A 25,401-nucleotide genomic window follows, 5' to 3' on the forward strand; every position below is an offset into this window, starting at 1 on the left:
AACTGAACAAGCTGCAGATGGCGTCTATACTTTGAAAAGCCTGGCCAGTTTAAATTGTTGCAACAAGCCAGCTGTATTTAAAAATTCTGAGATGAATTTTGTTTCTATTTATTTTATGTGCTCCAACTATATAGTGAATTTAATTTCACTAAAATGGTGCTGGTTAAGACTCCCATATAAATGCTATAGACCTTCAGGAATCTTCCCAAAGAATTTAGTTAGGATGGTCATACAGATCAGTTCTGAAATACAGCTCAAGACCAGGGGCCTTGGTTAGCAGCCAATATTCACTAGAAAAGCATTCAGAACACTGAACAGACATTCTGACATTACAATAAATAAAAATGAAAATTCTAATAGATTAAGGGGATTTCATTATTTGACAATCTATATACAATGTTAGAATTCTTTCTAATCAGTAAAATTATCTGTAAATTATTATTTTAAGGGCACTACGATTTAAATGAGTGTCAACTAATATTTTTGTATTTTTTCTTTGGCTCACAAATACACTAAAATACCATAAACATTATTTAGAACTTCAATAATATATAAATAGGATACATTACAAATGGAAGAAAATACAAGACAACTCTTCAGCATGGTAAATCTCTGCATATAAATAAGCAAATATTTCATATACCTACAATTCAACAGTTATCTTGCTGTAAAACTATTACATTTAAATCCTTTTACACAAAGTCAATTAACAATAATATACACAATCTACACAAATTAACCTCTAAAAATACAGCAATAATATACCTGTTACAATGACTCTGCTACAATTATCCCCTGATGTGACACTAAAGGGGAAATACAACTATTTTACTCAAAGGTGCTGTTGGAGATTGCTGTTTTGTATGTAAGAGAAGCACCAACAATAAGATTTAATACTGTTATACATTTTCTTTAGCTCCTACGAATCTACATTTTAGGAATGTTTCTATATGTCTATTTTTACCTGGCAAAAAATCCGTAGCACATTATCCACGTCATTAGATGTTGAAGGAAAACTTACTTCTCTTAAAGTGGAAAACATGCTGTGGCTTAGGTCTAAGTTTATAACCACTTTATATATATATATATGTATATATATGTATATATATAATTATATATATATTTATACTGTACATATGTACTGTGCAGAGTTCTTAATTTTCTATTTTAGTACTTACTAATTTCCTGCTGACAACAATAAACAAGACCAATGTAAGAGTCAACAGTACTTCAACTTCAAGATAATACATTTTCCCTCAGTAAAATGATCTACCAATACATGTATGTTTTAGTAGCCTATACCTTGTTGTTGCTGTTTAACGATGTCTTAGGAGATTGGAGCTTACAGAAAGGGAATTTCCTTAAAACGTGTTCTTCAGGACTGGGTTAAAAAAATAGCCAGTACTGGAAAACAGTGAATTAGAGAAATAAATAACTGAACCATTGCACTACAGCTCCTGCCCCAGTCTCTCTATTTCCTCAATGAGGAAGTCTATGTCAGACTTCGTTGCTGCTGGATTTGAGATGACCATTCGGAAGAAGTTGACTTTATCACCCTGTGGCTGATATCCAACCATGGTAGTACCTGACTCCATCATCAGTGCTTTGATTTTTGGTGCCACCTTTAGAAATTAAAATGAGAGAGAGAGAGTTTCAAATTTTTTTTTATGTCTTTTCTTTGTATATCACAACCTTTCTTAATTCAGGGAAAACAAAACAAAACAAAAAAATTAAATGGGCAGATCAAAAAGGCAATACAAGAGCAAAAGCTTGAAAAACCACATGCGTGTTTAGGATTGGATATGTAAAGGAAAATCAACAACAATAACATCCACCTTTTAAGGAATCTTTTGATTATGAGACAGACACTAGCATCCTAGTGTATTCAGTCTGTAATATTTTTATATATCTAACGTACATATCATTTCTATATGCTGATTAATTAATTTCTATTCTTATAGCCCAAACAACGAATACTCAAATGACAGGTACTGGAAGTGCACAGTTCTGCTACGGTGTTTGGAAAAAAAAAGAGGTATGGATGATTTTGTCATAAAGAATTTTATCACACCCCCTCCCCCCAACAAACAAACAAACAAACAAAAAACCTCCGGTACTCTGGAACCAACTTTTTGAGGCTCCTGGATACTTTCCATGAAAATATATTTGTTCTCAGGGCCAATTTGCTAGCAGGGCAATAAGGGAGATGGTGGAAATTTTTCAACAAGATCTCTGTCATAAAGAATATTTTCTGCTAGCATAAGCCATGGAAATCTTCCAGTATTCTTGCAATACTGCACATTTACCTCAGTCTGACTTCCTCGCTTTAATTTATAAGGAATACTGTTCCAACCGTCTTAATATTTGGGATTGAGTAGGGCAGTTTTGCTGTTCAGTTCTGTCTCCTGCTCTACTGTCTGCCAGCCAAGGTCCGATTTCTGGTTCTTAACTGTTTTGTAGGATGCTTTATAACGTTCTTTAACATGGTCAAGTCAAACATTTCATCTTTATTCCCAATCTCACCTATCTTCCTTTTTTCTCTCACTTTTGGCAATTTCTTTATTTAACATATCAGTGGGTTGATCCAGGAATTTTTGTTCTCTCCCATTCTCTTTCTCAGTGTGTTGCAGACAAAACAGTATCTACAAAACCTCCCAATTTGGCCCATTCTTCCTTTCCACACATAAAAAAAAATGCAATTCATTTTTACAACTATAAAATCATTCTTTTGTCTGCTTAATTTATTTCATTCCACTTCTATCTGTCAAAAATGTTTTTACAAAATTAATGTCTTTCACTTCCCTCAAGTCCTACATAACAGAGAAATTCTTCTGGTGCTTGTACTATGCCCTCATTGCCCTTTGTCATTTCTTAAAAAAAAAATCCCAAAGTCTTTCAGAAGGTATTCATTTTCACTGAAATGCAGTAATTAGTTAAATATTACAAAATCACCCATTACTAATCAAGAACATTTAAAATCAAAATAAAAACTTGACAAAAAGCTTACAGATTTTCATGTCCTTTACCTGTCCCTTTCAAATAATTACCCTTTCTTTTCTCTTGCTGATATGGTGTTCAAACAGGATGGGGACCTTTTTTGTGCCTAGCAACTTTTTAAAAACTGTTATGTGCTTTTGGGACCACAGAAGTAATAAAAAACAATGAATAACCGAGTTGTTCTATAGGGAAAATGTGACCAGCCCCAACAGCAGACAAAGGTGAATAAATATCAAGGTCATAACAAGCAGTTGGAAAACTGATGTCCCAGAATCTGGAACACATGTCAAGACATGGACGTATTGTTTTGAATTAACACAATACTTCGGGTTGAAATAGCAGAGTATATTTTTGCATTTAACGTAAGTCTCACCCTGTGTAACTTTTCTCGTCTCTCATCGCAGTCTGGCATGCCCCTGAGACTTGGTGGAATATACCAAAAACATACGTTTGTATGCTCTGGCTGCAAAAAGAATAACCAAACACGTACATCGATAAACACAATAATACAGATCAATCAGACATTCTATGGGCTAGCATATTATAGCATAGACTTGGATGCCAAAAAATAAATAAATACAGTACTGCTTTTTGCATCTACTATCTTAGATCCCTATACATCATCCCATTTGCAACATTTTAGGGTGCTAAGTGTCAATGTCTTCTACCTTCATGCAGTTTTAAGGGGAACTGCTTTTCAAATTCCCTACAAGGTCAACCCCATTTTCCTTTTCATAGTAAATGAAGAGATAACAGATATGCTATTCTATGAAGCAGGAGTTTATACAGTACTGGGAGTTTCCACAGAACACAGCAAAAACAGATTTGCAGTTATGTACATGGCAGCACCTGGAATCTCAGAATTAATAGATTGCTTTGAGGTAGTCTTCATGCCCTAAACTCAAAAGACCTCTGGAGAGGAGAGAGAGAGGAGGTAAAGCTGACATCTGTGATATAAACCCACACGTAATTGGCCAAAAAATCTCCCCAGATGTCAATAGTCATGTAATTCTTCGGAAAATAAGAGCAGTTCTGTGTAACTGGGTTGAACTATGAGAGGTGTGAAGACTGTTTTCAGAATTCCATATGGATTTAGCTCCTACACATAGGTTAAATGAAAGAAAACTTACCTCTCCTTCAAAAACCATTTCAAATTCTTCTCTGTTTTTGATTTTAGTATAGAGATATTCTGCCAGTTCCAGGCATTTGTTGATCTGATTTTCAAATCCTACTGTACCCTTTATAAAAACAAAGTGTTAATTATATAGTAATATTTCATCCCCTGATGTAATCAACTTTGCAGACAGGCTTCAATCTTAAATGGCTTCGGACAAATCATTTAGCAGAATTATCTGTTGTAATTTAAAAGTAAAGTTAATCAATCACTACAGAAGCAGTTAAATATATCATAATTGTAATCACTACTTCCTTTTGTTCTGTTTTTAAGAATATTTATGATGATAAAAACAAAGACTTCTGATATTTTTAATAGAGTATTTTTTTCAGTTTTCAAATATAAAAATACTGTGTCTTGGCATCCCAGTTCTTCTTGAAGACCATGAACATGGAACAGAAACACAACTGAAAGGGTAAGATCTGGGAAGTAATTTATTTATCTAAACAGTTTGCTAGAACTTTTCGTTTTAAAAAGTCAGAAAACGAAAGCCTGTTTGCTTAAAGTCACTGTCTACCTACCGGTCTTCTGTAGTATTGGGTTTTTTGAAAGATCATAATCCCAGAAAAAGTAGATGAGCATTGATAACAAATAAAATATGAAAAAAAAAAAAAAAAAAAAAAAACCTTTTTTCTTATAAGTATACTCCTTTATATGAATGAATAAGTAAAAGAAAATCAAAATTATCTTACTATTTCTGAACTACACTGAACTACACTACTAGTTCTGAACTAGACTATTTCTGAGCTACACTGATCAAATGACTTAAAACTTTCCTATTACTTCCATCCAAACTATTGACGACTAATGTCCTACAAGTTGAATGGTTCTTTTTTTTAACTTAATTCTCAGATATACCTATATGTTTAGAAACTGTGATTATGTAAGTGTTAAAAAAACCTTCCATTACACGAATCTTATAAATTAAATAAATAATTTCTGATATTTGAACTCTGATTTTATTATTTACCTTTGCTTTCCACATCAACCAGAATTTGAAAATGTCCACATGTCGACCACACTGTATTGCCTTATCTCCAGTGTCATAGGATACATCATACTGTTTATCTTGCTGGAAGAGATATCCTGCGCACATTTGATTGCAGCCTTGAAGTATACCCTGTAATGAAAGGCATGGACATATATGAAACATGTCATAAGTGTGAATCTGTATGTATTAATAATACATATACTGTATATTGAATATATACAGAAGAATTGTTCTTTAAACAACCAAATAATGAAATGCTGACCTTCTTTTATGAACATGAGCCACAGATGCAATTTTATAACCTAGGGTGGTTCCCTTAGCAGTTCCTGAGAAGTCATACGGTTTTACACACCCAGACATCCACAACTGAAAAAACGTCCTCAGCTGCATTTGGATTCTTAATTTCCAATACTAATTTGGTACACTTCACATTGTAAAGCTGTGTTTTTAAGACTTAAACATTTGATGTATTAACTTAATACACTAGAATAAAGTTGTGGTTTCTCAGTGCTGCATATAGCTACAGAAACTTTAGGAAAAAAAATCTATGGCTCCAACTTCATATATTTTCCAGCTTAATGATACTTAGCATTAGTGATAACTATAAACACAGATAATCTAAACTGGATATTTTTTTGCTTAGAAATGTTTTAAAATAAGCAAACAATGGGAAGGAGTGCATTGCAGCCTTTAAAATGATTGTCTACAGACCAATGGAGATCTACGGGCTACAAAAGGATCTCTGAAGGAAACACAAAGGAGAAAATTCCTGTATGTTACACAGAGTTTATATATGCAACATTTCTAAAGCTGTCTGCGTCTTCTATAAAATATATTAGTGGTCCTTTTAAAAATGTCAAAGACCACAGCTCTAGCTGATGAACACAAATACACCCATCAAAATTCCCCCACAGAGAATAATTTTGCCGAAATCCTGCAACAGTTTGCATGATAAGCATGCATGCCACTAAATAATGGCTAGTGCTTCCCTCCAATAGATCTCAAAATGCCTTATAAAGGTGAGTATAACACTTCATGGGAAACGTTCAGTTTAGAGATGGGTCAACTGGAAAACAAATGGCTGATCTAGAACTGAACCCTACAACATCTACACCTCTGCTCTACAGACTGCTACCACTTCCTCAACAAACATCTTTTAGTAGCAAATGACATGTTAGAAAATAGGAAAAAAAAATAGTAGTCCTATCCACAGACGGCATGACTTTTTTTTTTTTTTGATTACCTAAAGAAAATACTTAGAACTTAAAAGAAATAAGACACCAGTCTTGCATTGATGGCAACAGAGAATCTAGAAGGAAGCCCTAAAAATACATAGTATGTATTTACACATATAGATTATGTGTTTTTAAAAATTAATTAAGCAGTGTGGCTTGCTTTTAACATAATTGAGAAACTTTTAAATTACCACAGAAGGTAAAATACTTGCTTTTCAAGTAAGCAGTTTAGACAGTGACCAATTACTAACACCAAGGCTGTATGTTCAGTATATCATGGGAACAAAGGGACAGATTCTCAGATGAAATAGACTGGCATGGCTATAGTGTTGTTCTTAAAATATTCAAAGATCCAGCAGCTGAGTATCTGACCCATACTGTCAACAGCTTTGACAAAAAGAAAAATGAACAAACAAAAATTTCCTAAGCACAATATAAATCCACATAATTATTCCTTCCAAAAGAAGTTTTGAAATGAAATGGATTTTGCCATATTCTTTTGAAAATCAAGGTTTGATAGTTACATTTTTTTTTAACTGCATAATCACTAAATATAAAACAGACCTTCTCCCGGACCAGAATGGCGGAACATTGCAACAATACTCCCATCATCTTGTGTGGATTCCAAGTGACTGAATTGGCTCTACAAACAAAACAAACAAACAAACAAACAAAAATACATTCAGCTAGGTATGGAAAACAAAAATTCAACCTGGAGTGGTCACTTTAGTTTTCTGCTTGTAGCTGGAAATGCATGGAGATTTTGACCAGCTTATTTCACTATGGAGATCACACTATCTCAGATGTCTCCCTTCCCAGCTGTATCATCCAGGAAAGGAATTTTATGTGCATTAACTCTTTAATATCAGACTTCTGCTTAGTTTCTATTAGTATTAATACCAGATAATTAATGTCAGACTATGCTGAGTAGCTGAAATACTAACTTCATCCCCAGATGTGTCCAATTCTAGAAATAGCACTAACAAACCTACCAGAAACAGTCTGACAGGTTATTATTGATTCAAGGTACTAACAAGCAGATGGGGCAAAGAATTAAGGAAAATAATATGAAGCACTGAAAAAAATCAGTTCTTTGCCAAACAGCTGCTGGAAAAGTATAAAGCAAAGCAAAATACACTTCTAATGCTTATCTGCTGCTCCAGGTAGAGCCATAAGAGGCCTTTTCTATACTATCTTGTCAAGTCTATGGACTGTTAAAAGGCTATAAAACTTTACAGTCTTATCATTCTGCACGTAAAGGTTAAAACTCCTTATGTGTAAGCACAAGTGGATGCATAAGATCACCTAATTTACTTGTCAAACAGATAAGATTTTCTGTATTTTAATATATCATCCTAGACAGTTTAATGATGATGCTAAAATAAATGTACCACCATTCTATGTCCACTGACCTCTTCACCCCAAGTTATTAATTACCAAACGTCCTCTTGATTCACTGCATGTTCCAGTAAAAGAAACCATATAATGACATTTCACAGACTATACAGATGTTAACACAATCTGGTTTAAAGAAAGTTCAAAGGGATTTCCTCCTTCCACCCCTGTCTCTCAGAAGACACAGACACAACCACGGTTCCTCTGTTCCACAGTTCCTCTTCAACGCAACTTCTTCACCCAAGTCTGAGGGTGACTGATTCCACAAATACCCCAGATACAATTCCAATTTTCATCTGCGCTTGGTTAGATAGTAGCACATATTGGCCAAAACAACAGGGCAGCCTGGGCTGCACCTGGGCAGCTCACCCTCCCTCTAAGTCTTAGGTAGTACAGCCAGCAGGTTAAGTAGCTCAGCTGGTGTCACTTTAGAGATTGGACTCTGGGAGTCAAGTATCTTTTTAAAAACTTCAATAATAGTTCAGATGGAGTAGTCAAGAAACAGGAACTTTATATAACAGCTTGTTTCCTTCTGAGAGTGCTATGGTTTCAGTTTTGCACATTCATTTAATTTTCAGGGTTCCAAACAAAGGCAATTTCAAGTAGCATTCCAAAGAAGCATTTGGTTTATTTTAACATGAAAACATCATTCTCTATTCTGCACAGTCAGACAGCCAGAGGCTATCCTCCTGCAAGCAATCCAAGCTATGTACCCATGGCAGCATGCCAGTCCTCCTATGTCCATGTCTCTGGGCAGTCCAAGTCTGCCTGAGTGTGAGCAACAGACCTCAGCTGGGGCCTGTGACAGTCAATTACATGGTACATGTGAGCCCCATCACACATTTGAAGATAGTACAAGCTGTTAGAAAAGAAATAATATCATGCTTCGTGGCCTGTTGTTTTCAATATTTGCTAATTAACTAAGCTTACCACCCGAGTTAGCACCTTTGGGTTTACCTCACAGCAGAAGAGGTGTGCCAAACTACTTTGACTAAACCAGTGTAGCTTAAGGAAATTGTTTTATAATACTAACTTCATATTAGACATGTTGACATAACATGAGTGAGTGGCAAACTGGACTGTTCTGCTGTTTTGGAGTTCTCTTACAACATCCCACTTTGTGCCATAAAGGTCCATGCACTTTTCCTACCAGTCCTTCCATATATTGTTTTTTATCCTGTACTTGTTCTTACTTACAGTATGAAATGACCACCACTGGGAAAGTCTATCTAATGAAGAACTCTGTTCACTGCTCTTATTTTATACCTTTATACAGTGCCCACATGCAGCACAGCTGGCTCAAGGAAGAGTTTGAGTAGAGGTAGAGTTTGTTTCAAATCCTTTTTTGATTCCCTTGAAGTTGATACCTGCAGTGATGGGAAAGACCTTATGTTTCTGGTTCTTCATTACTGTTCTGATTTTTATTCAGATGGGCAGCCTTTTATGATAAAGTAGTTTCAGGGAAAGTCTAGAAATAAACACACCCATGGTACTACGAATATGGCATCTTCTATAAATTACAGCCTTGTCAACACTGGGTGTGGAAACATCTATGCCAAAGCCTATACATGGAACTCCTAGGTCTAAATCTTTTCATGAATTTGTAATGTGTCATATACCTTACAAAATTACTTAAATAACAGGATTACTAATACGGAGCGTGTAGTACCTTTCTATTCCATTCAATTTATGACGATGCTTTCGGGACATTAAGAGTCCACCTCCCCAAGCAGCCTGGAAGAGATAGGAATAAAAAGAGAAGACTTGTTGTTTTGAAAAGTCTAACATATTTTAATTTACTCGGGTTCTAATATTAAATATTTTAAATCAAGACAAAACGTGTAAACTAAAATCCTATATTGCTTTAATAACGTCATGTGAGTAAGCTACTTACATCTACATGGAGCCAGAGGTTGTATTTTTCACATATATCTGCAATCTCCTGTATTGGATCAAAGGCTCCATATACTGTTGTGCCTGCGGTTGCATTTACAAAGAGAGGAATGTATCCCTACAATAAAAATAACAGTATTAACTATAAAATCCAGCCTCTTTCAGATAAACAAAAACAAACAAAAACCATGAAAACCATTTTAGAAATGTTGCTACCCCATTTTCCTGTCTGAAAATGTTTTTCTTCCCAAGTGAGAAGTACACACAAGCACCAACAGAAACTGAAAAACTGACTGCAAAGTAGGAATGAACTGTCTGTTTTTATTGCACTGTAAGTCCACAAAATTAACTAGTTAGAAGGTAGAGAATATTATTTTCTCTAATTCTTTCTGGTGAGGAGATTTAAAAGTTCTAGTAGCACACTAGCAATAGTCAACTAAAGCTTAGACTTTTATAGAAATATAAAGGAAAATTAATTAAATGTGGTAAATTGTGATTTGAAAGCTTGAAGTTATTCCTTTAATCTTTATCTACTGACAAACAGAATAGAGCAAAACAAAGCCATCCGAAACAAAAGTATTAAATGTAGAACCATAAGATCAAAATGAGACAATTTCGAGTTAGGTTAAATAAATGTGAACCACAATTCCAAGTATAAAGAAGATAAGAAATCAAGAAAAATCTTGATACCTCTAACTTTGGTGGTTTTATATAAAATTAATGGATTTTTCATTGTGCTGATTTAAGAAATAATAATAAATGCTTCAAAAAATTAAACTTGCTAGGTATAGTCACTAACCCTGCAGCTTCACACATGGAATCTAAAGGAATTTTTAGGACTAACATCCAACAGAATTTTTGATGTTTTTAACTAAACCTTAAGGTTTGGATAAAAGTAGTTTTAGTTTCGTGTTTTAGTATTTTTCCATACTATTTCCAAACAGAAAATTATTTTAAAAATTCATAAAATACAGATGTGGGTCAAAAGTGTGTGAGATAGAGAGAGAGAGAGAGAGAGAGAGAGAAAGAGAGAGACTTTTAATAGTAAATGGAAACCATGGCAAGATAATTCCCTAAGCAATATAGAAGTGTATAATTAATCAGCCGAAAAAATGTTATTATAGCATTTATATTATTATAATATGTTTGTTTAATGTTAACCCTCAGCCTTCAAAGGAAGAGGTAATATATTTTACTAAGCTAAATATTTAAGCACTAATTTTTTTAAAACGCAAACCTTTTGTTTCGCTTCCAAAATTTTTGCTTCCAAATCAGCTGGTATTATTTTGCCTCTGTAATTATTGTAGAAACAGAAAGACAAAGAAAATTAAAGAGTGCATAGAGAAATACTAGCTACAGTTGAAATAATTTAATAGGATTTTCTCAACAGGCCATTAGCAACTTGACACACTGTATTGAACCAGTCCTTAAGTACAATAAAAGAAATTTAACAGATGAACATATTTAATATATCAAAACATTAGCATCTATCCTACCTTTCATTGCATTTTATCAAAATCACGTTGTCTGTTCCAAATCCAAGTGCAGCTCCAGCTTTCTTTATTGAGTAGTGACTCTGAAGGAAACCATGCACATTTAATGGAGTAGTCATTTAATAATGAAATGTCTTCACAATATACATCAATTAGTTAACAGAGTATTGAGCTCACATGTTCTGAGGTAAAGAGAACCAGTTTAGGGACTGCAGCCATGCCTTTGGTTTTGACTTCAGGGAAATATTTGTAGCGTGCAGCCATTATGCTGTACATGTTGGAAATAGCTCCTCCTGTGAATGAACAAATAAATGAATGAAGACTCAGAGTGATGATGAGAAAAAAAAAATCTTATTAGACCAAAGACATACAAGACTCACTTGGATTATCGGTGAAAGTGGCAGTGAACTATGAAAAAACAAATCTCTGAAATATGTGGTCATATGTCTAAACAGCATAGGGACAGACGCTCTATAAAGCCATACTGATAATCTATCATCTCTTTCAATTGCTAATATTTTGAAACACATTCCTAAAAAGGTCGGTTTTCATTTCACTGCTTTTGCATGACAGCTTCTTGTTAGCATGAAAAACAGGAAGTTACTGAATTCTCTGGGTCTGAAGAAAATTCACATACTGGATAGATTTATCCTGTCTCACTGAAGATGTAGAACTAGATGGCTAAGAGGTAGCTTTCTACAGCTCAAGTAGTTATCCTAAGTTTCCTTTATAGTCAGTTAAAAGAATATTTTGATACTTACTTTCGAAGAATGTGAATTGAGAGAAAATATCTATTTCCCTTTCTTTTCTTCTAAAAGGAGCTCAGGACAACTAGCTCAGTTGAACAATGCAGACAAGATTTAGTAATAAGAATCTTACCCATAAAGTTTAGGGGAATTTCTTCCTATAGTATTTCTTCATCAACTAGAACACTGGGCAAAATCTGTATTTTTCTTGCAGGTGGGACTAGAGACCAAGCAAGAGTACATTTCTGGATTTTAGGTAGGCTATTCCAAAAGGAGTTGGAATTTGCCCTTCATCCTGTGAAACATGATGGTTTCTCTTGAACAACAAACCCAGAAATCTGGAGTTCTGCTGGGTGCCCCAGCTTCCACATGGTTTCCCAGTCTTTTCTAACACTGCTAACAGCTTTTATACTGCTTTCATGGGAAGACGCTTCGGCTTGGTCTTCAGAATGATACTTCTGAGAATCCAGTTGGATTTCTGGGAAAATTATGGCCCAGAAAGTGACAAACAGTCCCTTTTCTTAAGGCTCTCAAGAACAATTGGTCAGGAGAAGTTGTGGTTCTGCAGGTCATTACCTCCAGAAATGACACACAAGAGAAGGTGTCTAAATGCCTAATTACATGCCAGAGCTCATAATCAAGCTTTAAAAATGTCAGCCATCATAGACAGACATGCCCAAAGATAATATTTTTTTTTTTCAACTTCTTTTTGTGGGATGTTTGAACAAAGCATGTACTTCAGGTGAGAAATTCATACTTCTAAAACTCTGACGTCATTTTGTCTTGAAAACATTTCAAGCAAAATGTGGACATTCAGACACAGCTTCTGTTTATTCGAATATTTTAAGTTTTAGTAAACCAACAAAAACACGAGAAAAACCCACCAGGTGAGAATATTCCATCACCATCTTTATTTGACCATCCAATAATCTCTCTCATCTTCCGAAGTGTTATTTGTTCCATGAGGACAAAAACAGGGGCAATTTCATATGTGAACCTACATGGATAAAGCAAACAAAATAAAATAAATAAATAAATATAGATTTCAAAACACACAATCAATTCTCAGTCTAAATTGAAAACTAGAAATGTGAAAATGCTCAATTCATATAAAAAAAAAAAAAAGGAATCTGCAGCATCTGATATAGCAAACTTTACACAAGCACAAATCCTCATGAAGACAAAATGTGAAATATTGGTCAATAAAGACCTGCAGTATCAATAACTTTTCTATTATAACCAACATGAGACCTAATGTTTATCATCAGTGTGCTAGGGACTGCTGTGCTGTCACACATTTGTCTCCCAAAGTGCCAATTCCTTATGAAAACTGTGAACTTACTGAGCTAACCACAGCCATAATTAGAAGTATTGAGCTAGGCCTTCAAAGTCTAAATACAATTAATTATGTGGATTTATTCCGTTGATGATCTCCAAGGACAACTTATTTCTACAATACCATGTGATCAATAACTGTCAAGAGTAATTATAAATGATGATTTTCTAATTAACAATTACAAAAAAACAAGACAGCAGTCAACTGTTGTACCCATTTAATGAGGGCAAAACACATTGCATAGTCTGGTATGCCATGATGTCACAGACAGCTCTGTGGATGGAAAGTGACAGCCATACAACCATTTTTTGGATAAATTGCTACTGCTGTAAATAAACTGCTTGCTGTGTATACCAAAAAAAAAATAAATAAATAAAGGGGGTGGGGGGGTGGAGGTGAGAGGGATAGGTGAAGGCAGAAACAGAAAGTAACTAAACAATTAATCTGTGATTTTTAACAGAATCTTCAAGAATATGACACCCTGACACTGGATCTGACTGATCATTTATGCCTTCCACTTGTACAATTTTACGAATGTGTACGTTGTTTCTTTAATACTAAAATGACACTTTGATAATAGGTATGGCAAACCTTGAGGAGACAAGCTATGCCTGAAAGCTTGTCTTTTACTTATATCTACACTGCTTAGTTTAAAATATTAACTTTCATATTTTTTTTCTTATTATTATCATTGCTATTTTGAGAAGCAAAAATACTACTTATTTTGCTTTGATCATCATCAGAACTGTCAGAAATAGCTGAACATGGATCTGGATTTTGGGTGCTTCCAATAATTAGAGAAACACAAAATTAACAAACTAGCTGGTGTCTGCAATCTCCTCAGTAGCAAAAACATGACAGCTCATTTTGATTTGTGCTTTTTTTACATACTGCAAGTCTAAGACATATTCCAACCTTTATTTAGGCTGAAAGTCCAACAGAAGCCAAAAGGAACTCAGCAGTGTACAAAACAGTGTAGCCTAAGAGAGGACATACTTAAGTCAATGTGATTTTTTTTTCCAGAAGTTTAAATGCATTTTTATTTTTATTTTGAGATCTTGCACACTGATCCCTACATACTTCCTGTAAGACTCAATGGCTTGTATAGAAAGTATACACTATTAAGCTTTTTTTTTTTTTTTTTGTATTCAAAATACTAAATGATCACATGGGAATTTTAAATTATACTGAAAAGCAAGTAAAATAGAATTTACTTATTTTATTATGTAATTATTTTCTGAGTCTCCAAAGGCTTACAAAGAAGTCAAAAAAACAACTGTGGATGATTATAAATGACAAGACCACAGTAGTTATATTAGAAGATGGCTAAGATTCTGAATATAACAACTTGCTCAAGGTCAGTCCAACTTGTTTTAAACTTCAATGATTTTGAAAATTTTGCTAAAATGTAGAAAATGTGTTTGACCCATAAGGAACTGTCCTACTTTAAAACCATTCTCCTGACAAAAAAATCCTGACTAGATTTTTTTTCCATACAGTTACAACCTGTACAGGTATTTCTATGAATTAACTAAAACAGTCATGAATCTCAGGTCTTCTCTAAAAGAATAAAATAATGGTTTTATCTTGGTAGTGGGTAGCACTGGCTTAATTCTGCCCTCAACTAAAGGCAGAAGCATTTTTATTAGGACAAAGCGTTCTTTCCCTGTTCCCATTTGCCAATATTTATTTTTTTTTTTAAAAAAAAGCATTCTGAGAACAAATATAAAGCATTTTAGATTATATATGTTAATTTTTCATAAATATGCATCTGAATATTTATGTACAAATGCATAAACCCAATACTATCAACATCGTTCTCTCATCTTGGCTAACAGCGGGCATAAAACAAACTTCCAGACAGCATCATTGCTCTCTAACCTCAGCTGGCTGCCGTGTGGTGAGCGAGCTCCCCATACTACTGATCCCTAGAGCTAAGTGAGTAATAGCAGCTCCTGAAAATTCCACCCAGAAAGCCTTAAGCTCAGTGATGGAGCTATGAATAGCATGTTGATACATTATTTCCAAGTCAACGTGGGAAGTTTATTATGTTTAATTTAATATAGCATCTTCACAGTGACATTTAAGGAACGTTTCCTAATGACAATATATATTTTTTTTTTTTTAGAAAATACAGATGTTTTCTCAAAATCCATTTGAGAAAGGAAATATGTATTCTTCTAACTGTACACTAAGCGTATATTTTAAATAGTGTTTATAGGGGGAAAAGAAACATGGGAAATCAAAGACATACCCTACCACAATCCAGTGTTACTGTCACGTTACATGGTTGTGTAACTGAAATAGGTTAGAACAGTTTCCAGATAAAGGTCAAAACCTGCTCTTCCATGCCAGAACACCGCTCAAAACAAGTGGTATGTTCCCCCGAGCTCGAAGAGTCAGTATGGCTATTGTTAATAACCTTGTCAGTTCTTTAAATTGTATTTTACAAACATCTTGCTTCAACTATACTTGCAATTACTGTGTTACTTTTAAAGCAAATCATGTTGACCTTGGTTTGCTGAAAAAAGAGCTACATACCATTTTGCATTTGATAAACATCAAAAAGATTCAATTTTAACACTTGCAGAAAAGTGTTTTCAAGATAGCTTCACGTTTAAAGTACAAATGAATCAGAAACTAGCTTTACAGAACTAGCTATTTAAAAATATAACTTTAAAACCAAAATAAGAAAGACAAAAGCAACTTCATAAAAGAGTTACTCTTACAGAACTTAGTGTGATGTTTCTAATAATGATGGTAACATTTCATAAGATTATCAAAGTCTGCCACAGAGCTGAATTCTGGTTTGCCTTATTATACTTGTGCAATTTCATTGATTACGAAAGGACAGCTAAGCTAGGATAACTAAGTCAGTCAACGGAAATGAAGCCTGCAAAAAAGTGACACTCTTTAAAGTATGCTTTTGTCACAGAGGACCAACATTTAATCAAGATTTTATTTTAGAAATGTAATCAGAACTGTTTTAGCTTTTATTTATGGTCCTAGGAAGGAATAAAAAAGCACCCTGCACTACTAGTTTTACCATTAAAATGTATGTTGCTACTGTTTGTTGTGGTTTTTTGTTTGTTTGTTTGTTTTTTCTTACAGTCAGCTTTTAGATCTGAATCTCTTACAGCATTTTTTAGCAAACAAAACTAATTGGAAAGATGATAATTGTAAAGAGCGGGTTGGTTTTGGCTGGAGCACCTTATGCAATTTTCTTTACTGCTAATGTCACAAAACAGGCACAGCTCCTAATCTACACAGAGCTGCTAGCGATCAGCTATACTTAATGAACCATTTATTCATGGATGGACCAGGAGAAACTGTTCATTTTCAGATCTGCAGATACATTTCCTGTGTTCTGCCAATTAGCAACAAACTACTCAGACTAGAGGTAGCTTTACAGTTAAAACACATCCAATACAGGGCTAAAACAGAAGGCAGTCAGTTACCTGCCAAATATTTACAGTCCCAGCACATTTTGGAACATATGCAGATCAATACACAAATAAAAACCATGAAAAAGTTTTCTTCACAAATGACACTTAGTTGCAAAAAAATCAGCATAACATCTTTCACTTTTCTGAAGCATTCATTACTTCATTTCATTTTACTATCATTTACTGATGTAAAAAAAAAATGAAGTTTTCTCACTGACAGGTTCTAGAAGTAATTTTTTACTTTTTCTGACTATTTTTTTATACACTACTTTAACAAATCTTAGAGTAGGTAATTCCTTCATTACCATTAAACTAATTTCCAGTATTACATTTTTAACCCTTTTGAAGCCACACAGAAGTAACTTCTTTACCAGCACATACACAGGAAAAGGTGGTGGTCCAAGTCTTACCTCTGAAGCCAACGGGAAAAAATGCAGTAGTTTTGTTTATGTTGTATTCTACTGTAACTAAATGCAGAATTACTCAGTCTATAGATAAATCTTTAAAAAAATGTATGGAAAAGATAAAGACTAGTCCAAGAGAAGAGAAATCCTTTCTATTAGAATCAGAATATTAATAGCATATTAGAATCAGCATATTTTACTCACCACGTGCTCGGATATTTGCATTGTATTTATCAGAAATATTAAACTGTTCAGCTTCACGTAACTATTTGGTCTGTATTACTGTCACGGGTGACACTTTTATTGAAGATACACCAATCAGCATTTAAAGCTGATAACTACGGATCTATCACGATGCATGTCTATCGTGACAGATGACAACCCCTTTAACCACAGCACGAGGCACAGAAGCTGGCAAGACACCGCTTACATGTTTGTGTTAGCAGTCGATGTCAGCCACTCCCCGGCCAAGCCAATGATGTCCAGCCCTGTGGAGAGCTGATTGAAAAAGCGCGGATGACCTGAAAGACAATTGAGAACGGCTCAGCACGACCCCACGGCTGTCCCCAAAGCTCCCCTTCCAACCCAGCAGCGCCCCTCGGCTCGGGGGGGCGAGGAGGCCCAGACTTCGCCCACGGCCTCGCTGCGGCTGGGGCCCTGCCGGCCCGTCAGCTCAGCCGCCATTTCGCCGCCCTCACGGAGCGGGCCGGGCTGCGGCCCCGCTGCCGGCAGGGCGAGCTTCGCCCGGCTGGCCTCAGCAGGCAAACAGGCGTCCCTTCGCTACGGGCACGGAGCCCAAACGCGGCCAGGCGCCGTCGATTATATCGGCCCCCCCGCACACCCCGCAACGAGCTCCCTCTGGCAGCCCTCCCGCCATGGCGGCCCCACACGGGGCTGTTGCCGCCGAAGCCCCTCACTGAGCCCGACATGAAGCGGCCCCGGCCCTGAGGGGACGCGGCTGTAGGCGGCCATCGGCGGCTGCTTGGGAAGGGCCTGGATAGGCGGGGCCCCGGGGTAATGGGCTGAAATCCACAGGGTTCCTTTATTGATGATTCCTAGGATTTCAGTCTCTTTTTCATTAAACGTCTGGCGAACATAAAGAAGAAAAACTGCAAATTCGGCGTCATTTATGCCCTCATTTACCTAATGATATTGCTCCCCGGAGATACAGACAGCTCGCATTTCATCAAGTGAAAAAGATTACGTCTTAAAAACTTGTTTCTGGGCTCTGCAAACAGCACCGAGCCCTGCCGCCGGGGCCGGGCGGCGCACGGCTGGAGCCGAGCCCCCGGGGCCCGCTCTCCTCACCCAGAGGCTCCCCGGAGCCGTGCGAGAACCTACCTGTCCTCACCCCGTACTTGAGCGTGTCCCTGCAGTCCACCAGGATCTGCTCCAGGGACTCGGGGTTGTCCGAGAGCTCCAGGTTGAAGCCCTCCATGCCCTCCAGGAGCTGGTGCGGGTGGTGGAAGTCCAGCACTTTGGTGGACCTGTCAAACGTCTTCCTCACGTAGTTGAGGAGGATGTCCACGACCTCCAGCAGGAACTGCATGGTCTGCTCCTCGCCGTTCTTGGCGGGCAGCAAATCTGCGGGGCAAACCAGCCGTCAGCGCCTGCTTTGGGAGCGACAGGCGGAGATGAAGCAGCCCCGGCCGCCCGCAGCCCTCCCGGCACCTGGACTCAGCCTGCCAAGGGAGGGACGGGGCACGGCGAAACCGGCCGCTGCCCCGGGGCCCCTCGCCAGGTGGGGAAGGGCGAGCCCGGTCACCTGCGGGAACGGCGGGGCGCTCAGCCCCGGGAGCCAAAAGCCCCGCAGCTGCCCTTCACCTGGCCCGCTTCCTCCCCCGAAAAAAAATTTAAAAAAAAAAGAAAGAAAATAAAAGATTGATTTCTCTTCCCCACCCTCCCCGTAGCTAGCAATCACAGACCGTTTCATTGCTGATCTATTGAGGAGGAAATAAAATACGAAATTGCTCTCCTCCTGGGAGCTGGCTCTGGAGTGACCCCGGAGGAACAGCTGGAGCTGAGCTGCGGATCAGCCCAAGGAACATAAACGCGCATTTCAGGAAACTTTTAAACATCGCCAGTGCGGCCCTCAGCAAACACGCTCACGGCTCCCCTCAAAAGCAGCCAAGCAAAAGCACGGTCTGAAGGCGGCTGCACTTGCAGGGGAGGCAAGGGCAGACTGCTAGGGGACGTGACCGGGCTGGAGCACGCAGAAGCTGCAAAGAGCGTTTACCTCTGGCATACAAATTGGAGAAGTCTGTCTCGGTGCGCCGGAACCTGGACTCCTTCTCGCTGTTCTCACACGCCAGCAGGCTCTTGGAGGACCGCCTTTCCTTCAGGGAGCTCACGATCCGGCCCTTGTCTTCCAGACTGTTGGTCCTTTGCAGGAACCCTACATTGTTATTGCAAGGTGCACAGGTCAGAGTTTTCTCACTTCCCAACATGTTTAGAAATATCTAAAGCAGCTCTCTAGACACCAGTTCGAAGCTGTGTTCGCTCTGGATCTGACTAATGAGGTCAGGAATAAGAGTATTTATGGGGTTTATTTGCCTCCAGGAGGGAGAGCTCAAAACGCCATCAACTGCAAAAACCCAGCCATGCAAAAAACAAATTTTTGTCATTTAGTGCAGTGGTACATTCTTATTAAGTCGATCAGACAGATTCCACTTCAGTAGCCAGCCACTGGAAGAGAGTTCAGGATGAGTCAATGCTATTTCAGCCTGCAGGCGAAGTTTATGGACCCAGCAGACAGGGGCAATGATGTATGATTAAAATCAGGGCCACTTTTGCTTCTCCTCGCGGTGCTCTCACGCACAAAAGACACGAGAGCGAGCAGCCGTCCTGGAGCATTCCCCGCCAGGGCTTAGGGACACGGGTAGCACTCACCAAGCCCCCTCCCCGGTGCCAGTGGGAATGATGTCCTCACCGGCACGTGTCCACACCATGAGGATTTTCCGCCCGAGAAAGCGCTTCAACACCGACCTCAATCCTCCCCGGGGTCCCTGCTCTCTCTGGACACGCAGCTCGGGCGCCCGGGGCCGCCGCCACCGGCCGGCGTGACAGCGGGGACGGAGCCACCGGCCCGAGAGCCACGCAGGGCCGGCCGGCTGCAACCGGGCGGAGCTGTGCCACCGGCTTCTCGGGATCTGTCCCGCGAAATCCATGCCCGCTAAAATGCGCACCGTGCCGGCCTCTCCCTCAGCAGCGAAGGCAGCGGCTTTGGGACCTCCCCGGCTGCGCCGGGCGCGCCCAGGTTGGGGCCAAGCGGTGACACCGCACCGCTCGGAGGGGCGCCGCGCTCCCCGGAGGTTTGCTCGATCTGTTTTGCTTCGAACGAGTAGTGCCTGAAACCAGGTCTCTTCGCGGCTGGGGACGCCCGCCAGAGAGGAAGACGTTGGAGCGAGGACAGCCAGGGCTGGCACTTCGCCCTTCCGCGTCCCCCGACGCCGCTCCTCGCCGGCCGCATGCCCCGGGCTCCTCGCAGCCCCGATGGCTCCCCCGGCCCGGCCGGGCCCCTGCAGCGCGGTGCGGGGACAAGGGAGCGCCCCGAGCCGCTGGGCCGGCCCGACAGGCTCGGGGCAGCCCCCGAGAAGGGAGCCCCGGAGCGCAGCCCCCTCTCGTGGCTGTGTCCGGCGCACTTTTGTCGTTTTGTCTCTTCATATTCATGCTCCGCTCATCAGCTTCCTTCTACGATGCTTTGAGGGACGTGAGCTATGTGAGACAAGCTATTTCATAGAATCTCTTTTCTTGCAGAAATTAGGAGTCCGCGACCGAGGAGCTTTATTCGTGTGCAGTTTTGTTACTGCTTTCAACCGCCCCTGCAGCGGACCGCGGGCTCCTGCACCTGCAAGTGGTGTTCTCCTGCTCATCGGGCGGCGCAGCTGACACCGGATTAGGTGCGATCTGGCCTGGACTGAATTGCGGAGCGACCGCCTGCACCCCAGGTCCCGCGGCTTCGTTGTGCTTAGTTTGGTCACTCTTTTTTCCGCAGGGCTCCTGGCGGCGACGCTCGGCGGCAGAGCAGCGACGGGAGCGAGGTGCTCGGCAGGCCCCGCAGGGGTCGGGGCGGGCGGCAGGGGCAGCTCCGCAGGGGCCGCTCGGAGGGCGGAGGTGCCGAAAGAGGTGCCATCCGTACCCCGCGCGGAAAGAAACGAACAAACCAAAAAAGAGACCGCTGTAGGAGAGACCCAGCAGGCAGCAGCGCACGCCGTACGGCAGGGTTTGCCTCTCGCGCAGCAAGGGGGAGCGCAGCGCTCCCCAGCTGCATGCCGCAGGTGCCCCGCTGGGAGGTATTTGCATGGACGAGCATCAAGAGGGACCGAGTTTTTGAAGGCAGGGACTGACCCGGCGAAGGAGCCCCTCGATCCCCGTAGTGCCTACAATTCCTGCGTGGTTTCACAGAGAGGCTGGGCAGGAGGCAGCGTGCGAGGGACTCGGCGGCGATCCCACGGGCTGTGACTACGGGCTGAGCCTCCACCACGCGGGGCTGCTGCTGAAAGCCCACCTGCCTGCGGGGGAGCCGCGGCGGGCTGCCGACAACTCAGCCGTTCGCCTTATCCGGAGCAGTTCTGCCACGTCGAGTGCCTCCACCGACGGCAGCAGGCGGTAACGGAATCGGTGCCAGCGGCGGTGTTAGTGGTCGGGGTGGGAGAGAGAGGTGCAGCCCGCAGCTCCGGGCACGGGGGGCAACCTTCCCGTGCTTTGCACGCTGAGATACTCCGAGACCTCTTCAAAACGTGTTATCTTTTCGAAGCTGATGCGTGCGGTGACGGGGCTGGGGGTGTGGCAGCCGCAGGGCTCTTTTCAGGCGGTGGCTTTCAAACAGAAAGGAACGGAGCTCGTCCTTAAATCGGTCAGTGATTTGAAAAGAAATGACACATAAATCTCGGGTGCGTAATTACTGAAAATGTCAAGTACAATATAGGAAACGGGTGGAAGGACAGACCCATTGTTCAAGACCTGCGCTCTCTTTGAGCTGAACCCTTATTTCAAGTTCGCGTTGAAAATGAATCGATTTCGGTGTGATACACAGAAAGAACAAATCTTAGTTTTCTACAGCTTTGTAGCAGCACAATGCTTAGGATCCGGAATAATGTCTTGTAAAAGGTAAGGACAAGGCGATAATCAGCTCTAATAGTCGAACGTTAGCTGGTTTAGCACGCGTAATTAGGATATTTGGCATCCTCAATGCTTCACTCCGTGTATTTACCAAAGGCAGCCTTCCCTTTCTGTTCCGTGAAGGTGTTAGATCCCAGTGTGAGGGCTCATATCAGTCGTGATCGAACTCGATGATTCCGAATCACCGTTATTAGCCACGGTACGTTTTCCGTGTCAAACAGAAAAAAAAAAAAAAAAAAAAAAAAAAAGCCAGAAAAGGCAAGCTAAAACCGAGCAAAATAAAAACAAAACCAAAACATCATCCTTGCTTGCTTTGATTTCCCTTCACAAAGGCACTGCTACACTCTCTTTCGCCGCTCTCAAATCCAAAATGGTGGGATATTTCATTTTCAGTGTGTTTGATCTGACGCCTAAATTGAGGGAAGCTGCGATGTCCCCCTGTAACCCCGGTAGTCTAGCAACATGGAACGAGCCTAACGGTGCGTTACTTTATCAGTTCTGCTTGCCGGGCTAAATTAAAATGATGATGAAAAAGCCCATCGCTCCAGCCACTGAAGGGACTGGTAGGGAAACGGTCCATTACACGCGGATCAGGGGCTATTTATAGAACTAAGCGACTACTCGTTAATGCCGCCTGCGGGTTCCAACGAGATCTCTAATAGATACTGGGTTAAACACTTGCACCCTGATTCGTTTTCTGTCCAAACTTCCGCGTAGCAAAACGTTTAGCTTCGACTCGGAAGAGTAGGGCAAGGGGCTCAGACATGTCTTGGCTTTGAAAAAAAGCCCATTTCTCCCAGGAAACAATCCCCCGCCCCCTCCCAAAAGAGGCAGCTGGGGGAAATCGGAAATAATTTCTATTCATAAGGGGCACAGGCTAAGCTGAACGATTCTCGTCATCAGCAAATGAAAATTTGACTGTTTGTCCACGCAAACGAAGGCGCTACTGAGAAATCTGGAGAAGGAAGACAGCTTGTTATCTGCAAATGAATCTCTTGCTATAACGTTGTGATCTGATTGTGCATTTGTTTCCCTTCCTGCATCTCATGTGCCTGCGCGCTGACTGGCTGCCAGCACTATCTTACCAGCGCAGCAAGCTGACGAATTGCTCTTTAATAAGGCTCTCGTTAATCTTTTTCCCCCAGGAGATCCGTATTTTCTACTCCGATAAGGCTGAAAAATTTCAGGCGGCGAGGCGGCCAAACCCCCGTGGGTTCCCCCCGCCGGCCGCCCGGCGCTCCCCCCGCGCCTTCGCACCCCCGGCAATTGCAGGAGGGGCGGCGGAAAACGCCGGGGCCGAAGCAAACGCACGGGAGGGCGGCGGGACCGGGGCGCGGAGGGGAGCGGAGCGGAGCGGAGGGGAGGGGAGGCTCCGTGCCCGGCAGGGGGAGCCCGAGGCCGCCACCCGGGGCGGGGTCGGGGTCGGGAGGTCGGGCGGACTTACCGCATATCTTCAGCCCGATCTTCCTGGTGCACCCGTGCGCCACGCCACACCACGAGTCGTAGGCTGCAAGAGAGGGCAGAGGAGTTCCCTGAGGCGGCGAGACCCCGGCCGGGACCCCGCCGGCACCACCCGGGGCAGCCCGACCCCTGCGCTTCCCCCACGCCCCCCTCGGGGGGCGCCCTGTGCCCGGCCCGGCCCGACGGGGCGCCGGGGGAGCGCTGCCGGGAGCGGGGCGTCCCGGAACGCGCTGGCGGGGCTCCAGGGAAGCGGCGGCTTAAAATAAAGTGGCGTGAAATGGGGTCACAGCCGAGTTCAGGAATTAATTGGGTGAAAAATAGTATTTGACTGGATGATGGGACGCGCCTCACTGAGCCCCGGCCGGACTGACGGGCCGCGGGCAGCCGTGATGGGAGACGCTGCCGGCCCCCCAGCCTCGGGGGCACGGCACCGGGGGGCCGCCCCCTCCCCGCGGGTGGCACGGCGGCGGTGGCGGCGCCGGGGGGAGCGATGTGTCCTGGGGAGAGAGGGCGACGGGCTGGGGCTGGGCTCACCTGGGCGGGGGGGCGGCGGCCGGGGGCCCGGGGAGCCTCGGCCGTGAGGGGGCGGCTCAGCCCCCAGCCCGGCGCTGTGCCCGTCCCCCCGGCGGGGAGAAAGCCCAGCCCTCCCCCGGCCACAGGGTGATGGCAGCGGAGTTGTGCCTGGCAGCCCTTTCGGGCTAAAAGCTATTCCCCGCCTTGCCTGACAACCTTTCGTCTCTTACTGTTGCCCCCGCTTTGTCTCGCGTGCTTTATAGCACGGAGCCTCCCCATTTATTTTTTTATTTTTGGTAGGCGACAGCCGGAATTGCCCGGCAGGGCTGTAAACTGATTCTCTATCCACCTGCAGCAGCCTCTGCTTCCCACTCACACCTCAATAACTCAAGGCGAATTCAGAGCAATTAGGAACACAAGGCTTTGAAAAGCTACAATTAGCATCCAAATTTCGCTTGATTACAGGCTTCAGCGTGGGCTGAAAGGAAGCTGTAGCATTAGCATTTATAAAACGTAAGGGAGGGGGAAGAGCCCGCTTCGAGCCATTGGTGTAACTTCGCCCTTTATCTGATTCATTTTCCCCGCTCCCTTTACATCCCGATTTTTTTAATTTTTTTATTTTTGACAATTCAGTTTATTGTCTAAATCCGTCAAATGCGGCTGGAAGAGAAAGGCAGCGCTGGCTGCTGCGGTGGGCTCTCCCTCCCGGCGTCTTCCCCGCACGGCCCCCTCCCGCTGCCACCCGCGGCTGCTTTCTTTGTGTGGAGCACTTTCCGCACCTCGCTCAGCAGCGCAGAACGGGGCTTCACAGATTCACCGTTTCGTTTCGAATCTGGTCTTCCCGAGCCTAGGTGGAGGAAGCCTCCAAAATGCTTTAAACGAGGAAAAGATTAAAACCTACTTGTGGGTCGTAAATTAGTCGGGGTGGGGTCCGGAGCGTCGTTGGAGGACGAGGGAGCGGAGGAAGCCATCCTTTCAGAAAAGCCCCGGTCCCTGGAGCTCGGGTTTCCTTCGCTATTCCTCCGAGCGCGGGTGGGCAGCAGGGAATTTACTGGAAGGAAGAAAAGGCGCTTTTAGTAGCCTGCTCTCCTGGAGGACCGCGCCGGAGTCCTGTGGATGCCGGCAGACAGGAGGCTGCTGCCTCCGCCGGGCAGCGCAGGTCCCGGGCAGGCGGCGGGACGGGCTGCCGGGGGCAG

At 42.1% G+C, this 25,401-nt stretch overlaps 1 protein-coding gene across 1 annotated transcript; it reads right to left on the bottom strand.

Annotated features, from left to right (window-relative positions):
• Positions 1 to 1,448: 1,448 nt before the first annotated feature.
• Positions 1,449 to 25,176, bottom strand: GAD1 (glutamate decarboxylase 1; the record flags this gene model as incomplete). The annotated part of the gene is made up of 16 exons (XM_084289185.1): positions 1,449 to 1,622; positions 3,371 to 3,460; positions 4,128 to 4,235; positions 5,142 to 5,291; positions 6,962 to 7,040; positions 9,462 to 9,526; positions 9,687 to 9,803; positions 10,923 to 10,977; positions 11,182 to 11,261; positions 11,356 to 11,471; positions 12,809 to 12,921; positions 17,541 to 17,631; positions 18,452 to 18,694; positions 19,347 to 19,505; positions 23,676 to 23,738; positions 25,107 to 25,176. 16 exons carry the CDS (start codon positions 25,174 to 25,176, stop codon positions 1,449 to 1,451), a joined length of 1,773 nt encoding a protein of 590 aa, XP_084145311.1.
• Between the last annotated feature and the right edge of the window lie 225 nt (positions 25,177 to 25,401).

Source organism: Netta rufina, assembly GCF_964035555.1.
Source record: "Netta rufina genome assembly, chromosome: 6".
NCBI lineage: Eukaryota > Metazoa > Chordata > Aves > Anseriformes > Anatidae > Netta > Netta rufina.